Source organism: Odocoileus virginianus, chromosome 17 (genome assembly GCF_023699985.2).
Source record: "Odocoileus virginianus isolate 20LAN1187 ecotype Illinois chromosome 17, Ovbor_1.2, whole genome shotgun sequence".
NCBI lineage: Eukaryota > Metazoa > Chordata > Mammalia > Artiodactyla > Cervidae > Odocoileus > Odocoileus virginianus.
In genome coordinates, this window is record NC_069690.1 from 7,512,715 (window position 1) to 7,526,519 (window position 13,805).

At 49.0% G+C, this 13,805-nt stretch overlaps 1 protein-coding gene and 1 long non-coding RNA gene across 15 annotated transcripts in view; both read left to right on the plus strand.

Moving 5' to 3' along the window:
* Window positions 1–13,805, plus strand: part of MSI2 (musashi RNA binding protein 2) — a 400,997-nt gene that overhangs the window by 340,912 nt on the left and 46,280 nt on the right. For all 14 annotated transcript variants that reach the window (XM_070478500.1, XM_070478493.1, XM_070478499.1 and 11 more), the window contains 2 exons: window positions 3,543–3,657; window positions 12,813–12,887. In XM_070478500.1, the coding sequence (XP_070334601.1) occupies window positions 3,543–3,657; window positions 12,813–12,887 (190 nt within the window). The remainder of the gene's footprint in view (window positions 1–3,542; window positions 3,658–12,812; window positions 12,888–13,805) is intronic.
* On the plus strand, window positions 3,665–6,749 carry LOC139038989 (uncharacterized). The gene is made up of 2 exons (XR_011492087.1): window positions 3,665–4,245; window positions 6,169–6,749. It is a non-coding gene; the product is annotated as an uncharacterized lncRNA (long non-coding RNA).

Sequence of the window (13,805 nt, forward strand, 5' to 3'; positions counted from 1 at the left end):
GGTGACGGCTGCCTCTCCTGTCACTCAGGTCCCTGGGATGTGCGGGGTACCCCAGACAGAGCGTGTTCCTCGGCCCCTGGCCCCCAGGAGCCCTCACCATTGACACTTTGGGTGGCAGGGGCTTGACAGAACCCAGGCAGCCAGTGCTGCCCGAGGCGGCGGCGGATGAGACAGAGCAGAGCTCAGCGGAGCCGCCAGCCCCGTTCAGCGTGAGGAAGAGTAGGTGGGTTTGTTGAATATACTCCCTATTACAGTCAGTTAACCTTTATGTTTCCCAAATGAAAATTGTATAAACCTGAAATTTTCGTTGATCAGGTTGCCTGGAAACAGGCAGCAGGTTTTCATAAGACAATGCAGTAGATTGTCACCGATAGGACTATTAGAAAGCGAGCCGCTTAGCGTGTTATTCCAGAGCCCGGTGTTGGCGTCGGGTAATTATCTGTCTGCCTCTGCACAGCACACCTATCTCCCCAGGCCTGGGCAGGCGCTGGCAGATGGGGCTTCTCAGCCTGGTTCTGAGGCCCAGGGGTGAGACCTGGAGTCCAAGAGCACAGTGTCAACCCTGGGCTTCGAAAGAGGCATCTGAAAGACCCAATTCTCGTGAATTTATTTCCTTTCGAATCACCCCGCCCCCCTTGCAAGAGTAATGCTCAAAGCAAAAAAAACCTGGGAGAATAAGCAATAATGGCAGCATGTACAAGGGAGGGACTTCCCTGGTGGTCCGGTGGTGAAGAATTCGCCTCCAGGGCAGGGACGCGGGTTCCATTCTTGGTCTGGGAGCTAAGATTCCACATGCTGCGAGACAGCTAAACCCACACAATGCGATGAAAGATCCCGCATGCTGCAAGGAAGATCCTGTGTGCTGCCACTGAGACCCAACGCCACCAGTAAATTAATAGTTTCTTTTTTAAAGAATGCACAATGGAAATAAAGAACAAAGTCACTCAAGACGAATTTGGTGTGTTTTTTTTTTTTAGTATTTTTCCCATATGTGATACATACACTTGCTTATTTTCCACTGCCACTTGCTTTTTCCCCCACCTCTTGCAGTTCAGGTGACCAACCATCCTGGTTCACCCAGGACTGAGGTTTTCCAGTACCAATGTGTATTCCTGTCAGCCTGCTTCTCCGACTCTGCATAGCTTTCAGTCTGCTTGGGTGAGCCAAACTCAGCCTAACTCTCTGTTCTTGGAGTGTTTGTATTTCCTTTTTAAAAAGAGGAATTAATGCTTGTGGTGAATAGCCTCTTCCCTGTGGGATAGGTCTCTGTACGTAGGATCACTGGTCACAGGATGTGTACATTTATGGTTTTCACTATTCATCAGGTTGCCCTCCAGAAAAATATGTGCCAATTTCCACCCCTGTTCCCCATACTCTCCGGGACTCTAACATCAAATAATCCTTTCATTGCAGTCAGTCTGGGGGGTGAAAGATAATGTCTCATTCGAGAACGTATGCTTCTTTATTGGACTTTTGTGAATTGCCTGTTCGTGTCCTTTACCCATTTCTCTTTGGGGATGCTCGTTCCTCTGAATCTATAAAAACTCTTTGTTTTAAACATATCAGTCATGAATGTTGACTCCTTTGGGCCATTTTTTTAAAAACGTGTGGTTATCACTCTTTGAAGAGCAACAGTAATGCTTATCATCCAGCATCTTTGAAGAAAGAGGAGTTAATATTTTAGGTAACTAAAGTTTCCCCTAGCCTTAAGCACAAAAGTATTTTTTTAATGGAAGTATTTGGAATGAGAATATCTCTAAAATGGATAATCCATGTAGGTCCTTTCTAAAACAAAGTACAGCACACACAATTTTATCTTTTTCTTCACCTGTCGATGTGCCGTGGGCTATAGTAATTTTCTGTGTGGTGGCGGCCCCTCAGCAGTGGTTGAGCAGTGTGGCATTTGGGCTCCTGTACCATGTGGCCCCAGACTGCCTCTTAGCAAAAGACACCTGAGTCTTTTCCGCATCCCCATCAGGCTGTCGTGCTGTTCGTCTTTGCGTGCGGCTTTAAGCACCCCTGCCTTGCCCTACAACATTCTGTCCTCATCAGCAATGGGACTGATTACTTTCTAGGAAGGCTTGTTAAGTCTGTCTATAAACTGGAAGCACATAAAGCGCTGAGCAAGGGCCTAAAGAACACTAGTGAAATAACGGTGTAGGAGCTTCAGCAGGCAACAGTTTTACTTACATCCTGGGGTTTCTATTACAGTACCATTAAGGTTGTTAAATAAATGACTTCTGGATGTGGGCAGAATAGGATTAAGAAGTTTTGGAGGCAGAGGGGGAAACAGAAAGGAAAGATTAGCAACCACTTGAAGACATAGCTGCAAAGTGAGAAACCGGTAATCCGTGTTTAATCTTATTACTTCTGTGGGAGTGTGCTGGGGCAGGTTTTATGGAGATGGTGGCATCGCTGACCTAGAAATTTTAAAAATCCAACTTCCTGGCCCACACCTACTGGGATATGGCTTATAAGTGAGTTTCACAAGCCTTTGGATGCTTGGTTTTCTCATCTATGATATGAAGCTAATAAGACTTAACATCAGTTCAGTTCAGTTGCTCACTTGTGTCCAACTCTTTGCAACCCCATGGACTGCAGCACGCCAGGCTTCCATGTCCATCACCAACTCCCAGAGCTTGCTAAAACTCATGTCCATCGAGTCGGTGATGCCATCCAACCATCTCATCCTCTGTCATCCCCTTCTCCTCCTGCCCTCAGACTTTCCCAGCATCAGGGTCTTTTCCAAGGAGTCAGTTCTTTGCGTGAGGTGGCCAAAGTACTGGAGTTTCAGCTTCAGCATCAGTCCTTCTAATAAACACCCTGGACTGATCTCCTTTAGGATGGACTGGATGGATCTCCTCACAGTCCCAGGGACTCTCAAGAGTCTTCTCCAACACCACAGTTCAAAAGCATCAATTCTTCTGCACTCAACTTTCTTTATAGTCCAACTCTCACATCCATACATGACCACTGGAAAAACCATAGCCTTGACTAGATGGACCTTTGTTGGCAAAGTAATGTCTCTGCTTTTTAATACGCTGTCTAGGTTGGTCTTAACTAGCCAGTCTGTTTAATGAGAGACAGGATCAGATAGCCTGATATGAAGAGTCACTGACCTGATGGAGTCTGAGAGAAATGTGTAAACACGTACAGGGCCGCACAGTCATGACGGATTATTACTGTTGCTGTTGTCACTGCTCACAGATGCATCCAGCAGCCATTGCCGGTCTCCTTACCTCTCAGGCCTTCTGCACAGGTTTCAGTCTGAGCTCCAGCCCATGCCTGTGCCTCTTCAGCTGACATCCTGGCCACCCCTCCAAACCCAATCTCATCCTTGTAGGTTTTTCTAAAGCAGGATTTGCACAAGTGGTGTGTTTTCTTCAATATTTGTTTTGCAGGCCATTTACTCGGCATGGCTATTTTTACAGTGAGTAAGGAGCGAGGCTAAAAATAACTTAGCTGGTAACCAGATCAGTTCTGCATTTGACATTTACATGGAATTCATTTGCATCTCATTTGTTCGCCTTTCTGTTTAACAGGTAGAATGTAAGAAAGCTCAGCCGAAGGAAGTCATGTTCCCACCTGGGACGAGAGGCCGGGCCCGGGGACTGCCTTACACCATGGACGCATTCATGCTCGGCATGGGGATGCTGGGTGAGTCTGGGCCAGGGCCTGGGAACCGGCTCACCCTCCAGCTGGGCAAGCTGCTTCATCTGTCCAAGCATCAGCTTCCCCATCTATCTATGAGGATGGTGATCCCTCTTGCAAGACAGTTGTGACCACCAAATTAGCAGAAATAGACAGGTGGAGAGATAGGCATCTTGTCTTATGCCTGACTCACCGGAGATACCTGATATTATTTTTTTTCCCCTTTCCATTCCCTTTTTCAAAAGGAGGAAAAGTTACTCTCTTTGCCTCAGGCTTCTCTACTGACAGGAGCTCTTAAACACATAGGACTCCTAGCTGACTTAAACTTACATGGGCTGAGGCTACATTTTCTAAAACTTGGAAGAGGAGGGGATATGGCAAGGGTGGGCGATAATCCTGTCTGTTTAAATGATTAACATTTTTCTCTTGGGATATCAAAATTTGCATTTAAATGGATGTCTTAAATAACCTGTTTTATTCTTTATTTGCAAAAAAAAAAAAAAGATGAAAGACGAACTGTGTTTGTTCTGACGAAAAATGATCTCTCCTGGCCTTCAGAGAAATTGAGTTGCACATTATGCCCCTTCCTTAAAGGTATCGCTGTCCGTCCTGTGTAGATAATTGAAAATCTTGCCGCTTAAATGGCATGAAAGATGGAGAAAGCAGTGGAGAAGCGTAATGGTGTGGTTCGCAACAATAATTAGAAATTTCAAGGCGAGAGAACGGTATTTTAGTGCAAGTTATTGTGTGTTGGGAAAATACTAATTAAATGGGATAAATGGTAGTTAATGGTGAAATTCCATTCAGGCACACAGCCTGTCTAGTTTTAATGGGTTTCATTTGGTTTGGCTAAGAGTCTCTCTTCTATATTGTTTGATAAGCTCTTTGTGTATTTTCAGATTTGCTGGTGTTTAAACCACTCCTCGCTCAGTTTTAAATTTATAAAACTTTTCTTGGCTTTATAAATTCTTAAAAATAATTGTATCTATTTGTCTGTGGAAATGGCAGAAGCACGTAAAGTTATTTTGTGGAACTTTAAAAAGTGGAATGGGAATTCTCGAAATGGCTGAGATGCTAATTCTTAAATTAACTTTTTAACTTTAACAGAATTTCAGGGAAAATTCCTTTTGTAATTCTTTAAAAGTTGGCCAAATGGTTCTAACACTTAGGTGGAAGTTGAATACATGACAATAAATAAGAAAATTTTTTTAAAAAGAAAAATTAGAAAAAAAGAGAGTTTGACCATATATCAGAACATAGTATAAAACTACAATAATTAAAATAGTGAGGCATATAGGAAGGCGCCTGTTGGTAGAAAAAGTTAAAGAGCCTAAACTAAATGTATTTCTGTGTACAAGTTTAATTATTATAAAGAAATTAAATTTTTTAAAAATCAGTGATTATTATTTCCTGGTTGACTACAAGACATTCATGTAGCTCTTGCTCTAAAAAATAATTTTTATATGGCCTTTACCTTATGTTGTATACCCAAAGAAACCCCAAATGGATTAATTGCTTTGAATTTTAAAATCAAATCTTAAAAAAGGATTGAGCCCATTACCACCTTCTGGCTTTCAGATTCTTGAAGTTTTATTTTTTATTTTTTATTTTTTTTTATTTATTTTTTTTTTATTAGTTGGAAGCTAATTACTTTACATCGTTACAGTAGTTTTTGTTATACAAGTTTTAAATGTTGCATATAAAGTCTCTAGGGCATCAAATGGGGAGACTTTGGGGGTCCAGATCTTCAGGAAGTGCCCCCACCTTTCTGCCTCTCCCTTAGCATCCTTTATAATAATGCTGGGAAGCGTAAGCTGGTTTTCTTCCTGGGGAGGCAGCGGTCTGGAGCGAAGTAAACTCATTCACATCAGCTAACGAAGAGCTAAGTGTGGCTCAGTTGTGCTCTCCCCAGACGCCAAGCAAGGTCTCAGGGTTCCAGAGACCAGAGGTTTCCTAACGGGAGCCCAGGCAGGGGCCTCGCTGCTGCAGGAGGCATTCAACAGCAGGCAGTCCTGGAGGCCCTCTGCCTGCCTGGCCCAGGGCCAGCACGGGGTGGCAGAGCTTAATAAGGCAGCTGCGGGCCCTGCCCTCACGGAACAGAGAGAGGTGACGTTTGGCAGCGCATCACGCGGGTGTGGGGTTACTTGTGATAGAGTCGTGAGGGGCTTCACAGGCACATGGTGAGGAGCGGAAGCCAGTTGCAGGAATCAGGGGGCACCTCCCGTGCGGAGGGGACCTCTCAGCCAGGATGCGAGGTGTGAAGAAGCCAAGGGCAATGCAGAGTGAGCAGCTGGAACCCCAAGGGCCAGCAAGCCTGCTGGTGGGGCAGGTCCAGGCGGTGTGTGTGGGGAGAGGTGATGGGCCCAGTGGCCTTGACCGCAGCTGGTGGGGGGCAGGCCCGAGTGGGCCGCACTTCTCCGGACGCAGTCCGATTAGCTCCTGCTCACAGAGGGGTGGAAACGTGGTAAATGCCAGGTGTTTGCTCATCTGCCCCAACTGTGCTCTCTCACGTTCCAGGTTGTGACTTCTCTGAGCTGCCGTGAAGAAGTAGTGATGGTTAGTGTCAGATGTCCTTGTGGTTGAGTCTGTTGGTTCTTGAGGCATCACCGCCCACATGGTTCTGGTCGAGGCTCCCACCAGGAACCGCCCCGTGCCCTGGCCAGGCCCCTCGGATCTCAGAGGCTCTCCTCCTCCACCAAGCAGGCAGAGAGCTCCCTGAACTCAGCTGAACTGCTGGTGTGGGCCCATCATCCACCACAGGAGGCCGTGTGGACCCAGGGGAAGGGCTCAGGACTCTGAAATCCGGGGATGCAGGCTTCTCTCCTGGCCAGTGTGTGACGTGGGGCTCGCTGCCCTGCAGTTACCACTCCATCGGGAGGTGGGAGCCCACACTTCAGGGGGTGTTGAGTATAAATGCAACCATACCGTGCCCAGCTAGTGCTGTGTCTCATCAATACATCAATGTTCTGTTTAGAAAGAAAGAATTTATGCTTAACCAAACCTCATTGAGAGGTGATGACCACTTTCAGGACACTTAAGATGTTTGAAACAAAAGAAGTGTGTCTTCCAATCAATAAAATACAGTAATATATAGTCAACCTGGGAGCAGTTATTAGTAACATACTGGGGAGCCCTGGGCAAATTACCATCCTAATAGGTGCCTGACGCCTTTCCACTTGGGACCCCTTTCTGCCAGTGACCCAGAGCATCACTTGACCTGCCTCTGTGTGTGACTTGTGCCCTGGCTCCTGCACCCTCATCCTCGGATCAGACCCCCAGTCAGAAGTGTTGGATTGTCTTTGAATTTCTGCCTCCCAAGAAGAGCAATACACTGGCCTCCAAGCCTCCTCGCCCCCGGCTCTCCTGAATCCCCCAGCTACTATGTTGAGGCCGTCCGGATGCCTGCCAAGATGGGGCATCCTGAGAGGTCCCATGTGTGCCCCCAGTCAGGAACCAGCTCAGCAGAGGTGCAAATCAGACCAACACCCAGGAAACAGACCCACAGTCTACAGTCTGGTCGACCTGTTGCCCCCCACCCCCAGCCGGGCTGGGGTCTCCACCAGGCCTTCTCTGATGTGCTCTCCAGGACCTTCCCAGGACTGGACTCCATTTCGCCCACGGGTGCATCTGGGCACCCTGAGCTCCTGGACTCTTGGGCGAGGAGGATGCCATCTGCTGCACTGTGACTGAAACCCTTGCTTTTTCCCTCTAAAGGGATGGCATCGCCGGAGTCTAATCCTTTGGCAGGATGGCCTGACCTGACCTCATCAGTCCCCTGGGTCCCAGCTCCACAGTGCATTGGCCTCCATATCAGTCTTAGAATCACCATTATCGCCACCACCACCAATTTGGTAATGAGCTTGGCTCACGCAGAAACACTTCCATTTAAGTTTGTTAAGGAGATGAGGTTCCCGTGATTAAAATTTTTATTGTTGAAAGGATAGAAAATTATGTAACACTGGTAGGGATTTTTAGAATTGAGACTATAGCCCGCTAAAGCTTTTATTTATTTTTTTTTTAATTTTTTTTCCATTTATTTTTATTAGTTGGAGGCTAATTACTTTACATCATTACAGTAGTTTTTGTCATACATTGAAATGAATTAGCCATGGATTTACATGTATTCCCCATCCCGGTCCCCCCTCCCACCTCCCTCTCCACCCCATCCCTCTGGGTCTTCCCAGTGCACCAGGCCCGAGCACTTGTCTCATGCACCCAACCTGGGCTGGTGATCTGTTTCACCCTAGATAATATACATGTTTCAGTGCTGTTCTCTTGAAACATCCCACCCTCGCCTTCTCCCAGAGTCCACAAGTCTGTTCTATACATCTGAGTCTCTTTTTCTGTTTTGCATATAGGGTTCTCGTTACCATCTTTCTAAATTCCATATTTATGTGTTAGTATACTGTAATGGTCTTTATCTTTCTGGCTTACTTCGCTCAAAGTATCTGTTGAGTACCTGCTAAGTGCCAGGCATTGTTCTAGATGCTTAGGAGGCAGCAGAGAAAGAAGTCTGTGGTATCAGAGAGCTGATATTCTAGTGAGACAGCAGACACCCTTGTCTATAAATGACTTGAAACCATGGAACTAATTTTTAAATGCCCTTTAAGATTTTCTCCGTACTTTGGGAGGTCTCATCAGAGGGAGGCTGATGAGAGTATCGTTGCACAGTTATTCTTTCTTGATCTCTCTTGATGTAACGGCCAACCTTCTTGAAAAGAAACCTACAGCTGCTTTGGTTTTTGGTTTTCATAGCCTTTGACAGAATCATTGGAATAATCGGCCCAGTGGGAACTCCTTGAAGAAAGTGTAGGAGAGAAGGAGACATCGTTCCCTGCCTTTGAGATGGCCAAAACCAAAATCAACCAACACCCCTAGGAAAGGTATTTTTGCAGCCCTCAGACTTTGTTCTCTGCCTTGCCCACCCAGTGCATTAGAATCTCTGGTTTTTCTTAAACGAAGGTGGACTCAATAAAAGCAAACATGATTATTGTTGCTATATCTGATTCCTCTTGGCCTTCTCTGCCCTCAGCCACATAATCCTACTGCTTCTATCTTGACCTCGCTGGACACATACTACGTAACATGTTTGATACTAGTAGTAGAGAACCACCTCATTGCTGAGGCTTTGGAAAAAAGCTTTCTCTCACGGGCCCAGAAGTGGAGAGACACTGTTGATGGGCTGCAGAAAGCCAGAGGCATTCTCACCAACACTGTGAAATCCTGACCCAGTGCCCCCAACATTAAGCCCCTCAGAAATGAAAACCAAAGAAAAAAATTTTTTTTTTCTTTTTGTCTGGAAGGGGCAAGGAGCTATAATCTGCTGGCATTCACTAATCAAAAGGAGATTGGCTGGAACATACAGCCGCATGCCTAGACTCACTTGTAATGTCAGCTGGGATTTGTCTTTCCCCAAATATCTGTTGAGGTCATACCCAAAAGGAGGTCTCCATTTGTTCAGCTGTTTTCTGGCAAACAGAGGAAACTCAAAGTTCAGGTCTTCGTTTTCCTTCTAGAGCAGCACAGTGCACTGGAACTTTCCGCGATGGTGGAAAAACTCTGTATTTGCACCACCCGGGCTGGTAGCTGCTAGCTACATGTGCCTATTGTGTATTTAAGCTGGGGCAGAAGAACTGGCGTTTTTTAAATATAGTTTATTAGATTAAATTTTAATGGGATAGCGCAAGTCTGGAGGAGCCCAGGTCCAGGTCCTTATAGACGGTGGCCTGGGAAGGGCTCTTGGCACCTGGTATCACATCTGTATGCAGACCTCATGGAGCTGCCTCATGCCTTGGTGCCCGAGGCATACTGTGCACACCGCAAGCAGATTGTCCCTCACTGGCAGCTCCCTGGATAAACAGCCCTTGTCTCTTGTCTCTTTCAAGTCGGGCCCCTCGGTGGAGCAGTTTTCCGTGACTCTGAGTTAGGTGAGTCACAGAGCCAGGAAGAAAATTTGTCATGTGCCCATCTAAAATACAGACATCCTTTAGGGTTGGAGCAAATATCTAGAGCCACAGTTCTGAGAATTCTTCCAGCATCGCCCAAATGATTGGACTGACAAATTCAAAATCTCTTGTTGATTTCTGATTCCCGCCCCCCCCAACAATGGAAAGCCTGTCTGCACAAAAGGTGGTCATCCAGGCAGAAGGTTTGGTTTTTTTCTTTAGTGACAAAAGATAATTACTGAGGGATTGATCAGGCATCCAGAGAACTGGAGCAAATAAATTGTGCAGTGGCCAGTGCGGGAGGGGCCTGGCTGCTAATGGAAGCGGTGGCTGGGTCATCTCACTGTAATGTGGCTTGATGGAGCGTGTGCATGGGGCCGCTGTAATGTGCTATTGATATGCAGCCAGCCAATTTCCCCAGTGTGGCCGGGGCTGTGAGCCGCTAGAGCAAAGCGGGGCTGCACAGCAGTAAATGAAGAGGAAAATTGAAGTAATGTTGTATTATACATTTATGATTTCATCTGCTTGACCCAGAGGATGTTTGGCGATGGGGGGTGGAGATAAGATCCCCCAACTCAGGCAGATGCCAAGTTCTCATCTTTGTTGTACAGGAGACAGTTTTGACATGTCCAGGAAGACTGGGGTGAGGCCCCAGATTGGGGTGAACTTGACCATTTTTTCGTCCGTCCTGTGCCAGGGAGAAAGCAGACATGGCAGCATTGTACTGGTGACCCGAATCAGGGAGGGCCTGGGTGCTCACCACCCTCCACCCCGCCTACCCTGAGGGCGTCTCAGCGGCGACACACAGGCTTGCAGTTTGCCGTCACGTTAACACTGAAATATGTAAGACCCCAGTGCTGGAGTTAGAGGCAGAGGGGTCGTTTTTCACTAGGAAAACCCCTCCGCAGCGGTGATTTGGATGTTTGCATATAATCCATTCATCAGTATTGTTGAAATAACAGTAAGAAATCTAGTGCTGAAAGATCTGATTTGATAGCAGGTGATTAATTTGGAGGAGACTTGGGCAGACCACCCATGAAATAGATACCAAGGAAGGAGCCAGTGCGTGTGTCCACTTGAGGACACACTCATGGGGAAAGAGCAGCAGCAAGATCCTTTTGGGGTGTAAACAGGTCGATTGGCCAGTGAATTGTGATGGCAAATTTGGAAAGGCTCTGGCCAAAGCAAAGGAAAGGAGCCACAGCTGGTTTCTGTTGAGAATTGGGGTCTCTGGTGAGGATTAGCGCTGCAGGGGACCTGCAAAGGTCCCTACAGATGGCACGGCTCAGGTACCCAGAGGAGAGGGGGTCACCCCCCATGGCATGGCCCTGGGCCAGAGGCAGGGCTGGAGAACCGCCTCCTGATGTGCAGTCCAGTAAGCTTCTGTCCCAGGTCTTGACCGATCCTCTGGTCAAGGCAGAAGCTATGACTCCAATAAGCAGAGAACTGAGGAAGGGTGAGGCCCATTTCTGAACCTCCGAGGGGCTTCCCTGGTGGCTCAGTGGTAAAGAATCCACCTGTAATGCAGGAGACGCAGGTCGAATCCCTGGGTCAAAAAGTTCTCCTGGAGGAGGGCATGGCAGCCCACTCGGGTATTCTTGCCAGGAGAATCCTGTGCATGGAGGAGCCCGGCAGGCTGCAGTCCACCGGGTCGCAAAGATTTGGAGACGACTGAAATGACTTAGCACGCACCCATGAGGCGTAAGAACACTAAGGACAGGCAGCAGGAAAACCTGCCAACTCTTAACTCACGTTGAGGCTCCCAGGCTGGAATTTCATGAATGATCGTGGTCTTCAGCCATCACCTACAAGGTCAGAAAATGCTTGTAACTTGTGAGAAGCTACCTTGAAGGCAGATGATGTGCCCCCAGAGCCTGTGTTTAGGGTACTTAAGTTACTGTCTGGAGCCACAGGGATACATGTGGAAACCTGTCACTGTGATCCTTATGGCTGGAGGGAGTGGAGACTGTCCTAAACCTGCCCATCAGAGCAGCTTTCTACCAGTGTTTTGGTGACAAAGCAACAGAAATAACTCTGACTGCCATCAGCAGTAAAGGAGATTATTGGAAGGGGCTTGGGCAACGCACAGAACTGCCAGGAAGGCTGGGGTACAGGAAGGCACTGGGGAGCTAGGCGGTCAGCCACAGTCCAGCCAAGGGACAGCCCAGGAATGACGCGGTCAGGGGGCAGCTGTGGCTCTCAGTGGACCCTGGGTTCTGCGTGCTGCTGAGGCCAGAGCAGATTCTCAACTGCCCTCCTTCTCTGCCCCCCTGGCCCTTGGGGCCGACTTCCACTGGCCCAGCCCAGGTTCACAGTCTGTCCCAGCTGCCAGGCTCAGCAAGAGCAGGAAGGAGGCCTTTTGGGACTCAAACACAGAGACGGGGTTTCAGGAGCCAAGCAGCCCAAAACAACCACAGACATCTGGGTCAGAGGTCAGAACACAAGTCAGGCAGGTGATGGCGGTGGTGGTTGGAGGGTGACCACGGTGGTATTTAAGAGCGTGAAGGGACTGAAATTCTACATTAAGCAGAGAGAGACGGAGGGGCTGGCCAGCTGGAAGGACCACACTTGCTGGGAAATGCCCAGCGAGGCTGTGTGTTGATGCTCGTGGTGCACGTATATAGCCAGGGCCTCCCAGTTCTCCCAGGGCCTTGGGAAGACACGGTGGCGCCTCCCTGCCTGGACGTGGCCGGGTCCCCGCGTCTCCTGGGCGCATCTCACTGGGCCCACTGTCTTTCCAGAAGCACTGGGTCAACCCTGAGTTTGCACCCAGACTGTAAACCCCACCCCCGGCACCTGTGCTCTGTCCATGGTGCTGGTGCTGCCGCCTCAGCAGGAGGCGTTACAAGAACTTTAATCTCCTACTGTCAATAGCTTTAAGGTAAAGTATATCCAGGGTAAGCTCTGCAAATGTCAGCACCAGGAGCGGGCCCAGGGTCTGGGGCTAACGCATGGCATTTACTCTGCAGGTTCAAGAAAGTGCATGGGCTTTCGGGGTCTCTCTGCCCAAATAGGGTCTAATCACCAGCAGGCTGATGGCGGTACCCCAGCCGTGGGCGAGGGGCGACCCAGGCCCTGGGTAAAGACCCCCCACTGGAGAGAAGTTATTTTGTGGAGGAAAATAACTCACACTGTTCCTCACTCCCACCCCCCTCCGGCTCCTCCCAGCCAGAGGCAGCCACACTCACTGACATGGTCTTTCTCTCTGTGTTCAAGGCTACCCCAACTTTGTGGCAACCTATGGCCGCGGCTACCCCGGATTTGCTCCTAGCTATGGCTATCAGTTCCCAGGTGAGTGGCTTTGTCTCCTGGGGCTCTGGGGACACGGGAAGGGGACTGCATTGGGGGGAGGGGAGCGAAGGAGAACCAGCTCATACTTATCAGACCAGACTAGCCTATAGATCTAACTGGGTCAAAATGCAGTTTCTGATTAACTGAAGTGTTTCACCGGTGCTGGGTCACGGAGAATGACTTGGGGGGGGGGGGAACAGATGGGGAGCCCTCCGTCCTCTCCCCTTCCCCTTTCTGAAGCCACTTCCTCGTTTTCCCTCCCTGGGGAAGGGCCTGAACTCTGCGCCCAAGGTTTCCTGCAGCCCTCTGCCTCCCAGCACCCACGTGCCTTGCTGTCTGGACCCCATCTCCCTTCCCCCTCCCCTCCTCCGGCTCTGACGTCCTTCTGACGTGTGTGTTGGGTGTGGTCTCGTGTTTGGATCTCCTCTCCGTCCTGAGCGGTGGTGGGAGGGGTGCTTAGAGTCTCCCTTCCCTCTGCGTGGACATCAGAGACTCAAGGCAGGGCCCCCGGTGTTGCCCACTCACATGCCCAGGCTGCCCCAGTTCCCATGTGGCCAGGGAGGCCTGGGACCCTCACCTGGGGGCCAAGGACCCTGTAGGGATGGCGGGGAGCTGCTGAAGGAAGTGATGTTTCATGGGGCTTGCTTCTCCCTAGAGGGGGCCAGCCAGCCTTTCTCAGACCTGGAGAATAGCAAGAATGTGTTGGGGTGCTTGGGGTGTTTGTGTCCTGTGGACAGCTGGATTTCTAGAGAAGATGTTAGGATCAGAATTCTGTTCCCTTAGGTTCTGTGCTGTGGGAGGAGTCTCTAGAGAGCTGGACTTCCACTCCTGGTTGGTCATCCTGCCAGACCCGGAGGCCTGAGCTGCAGGGAGGCCAGTGGGGCGGGACGTGGACCAGGGGGGTGGTGTTCTGAAGGC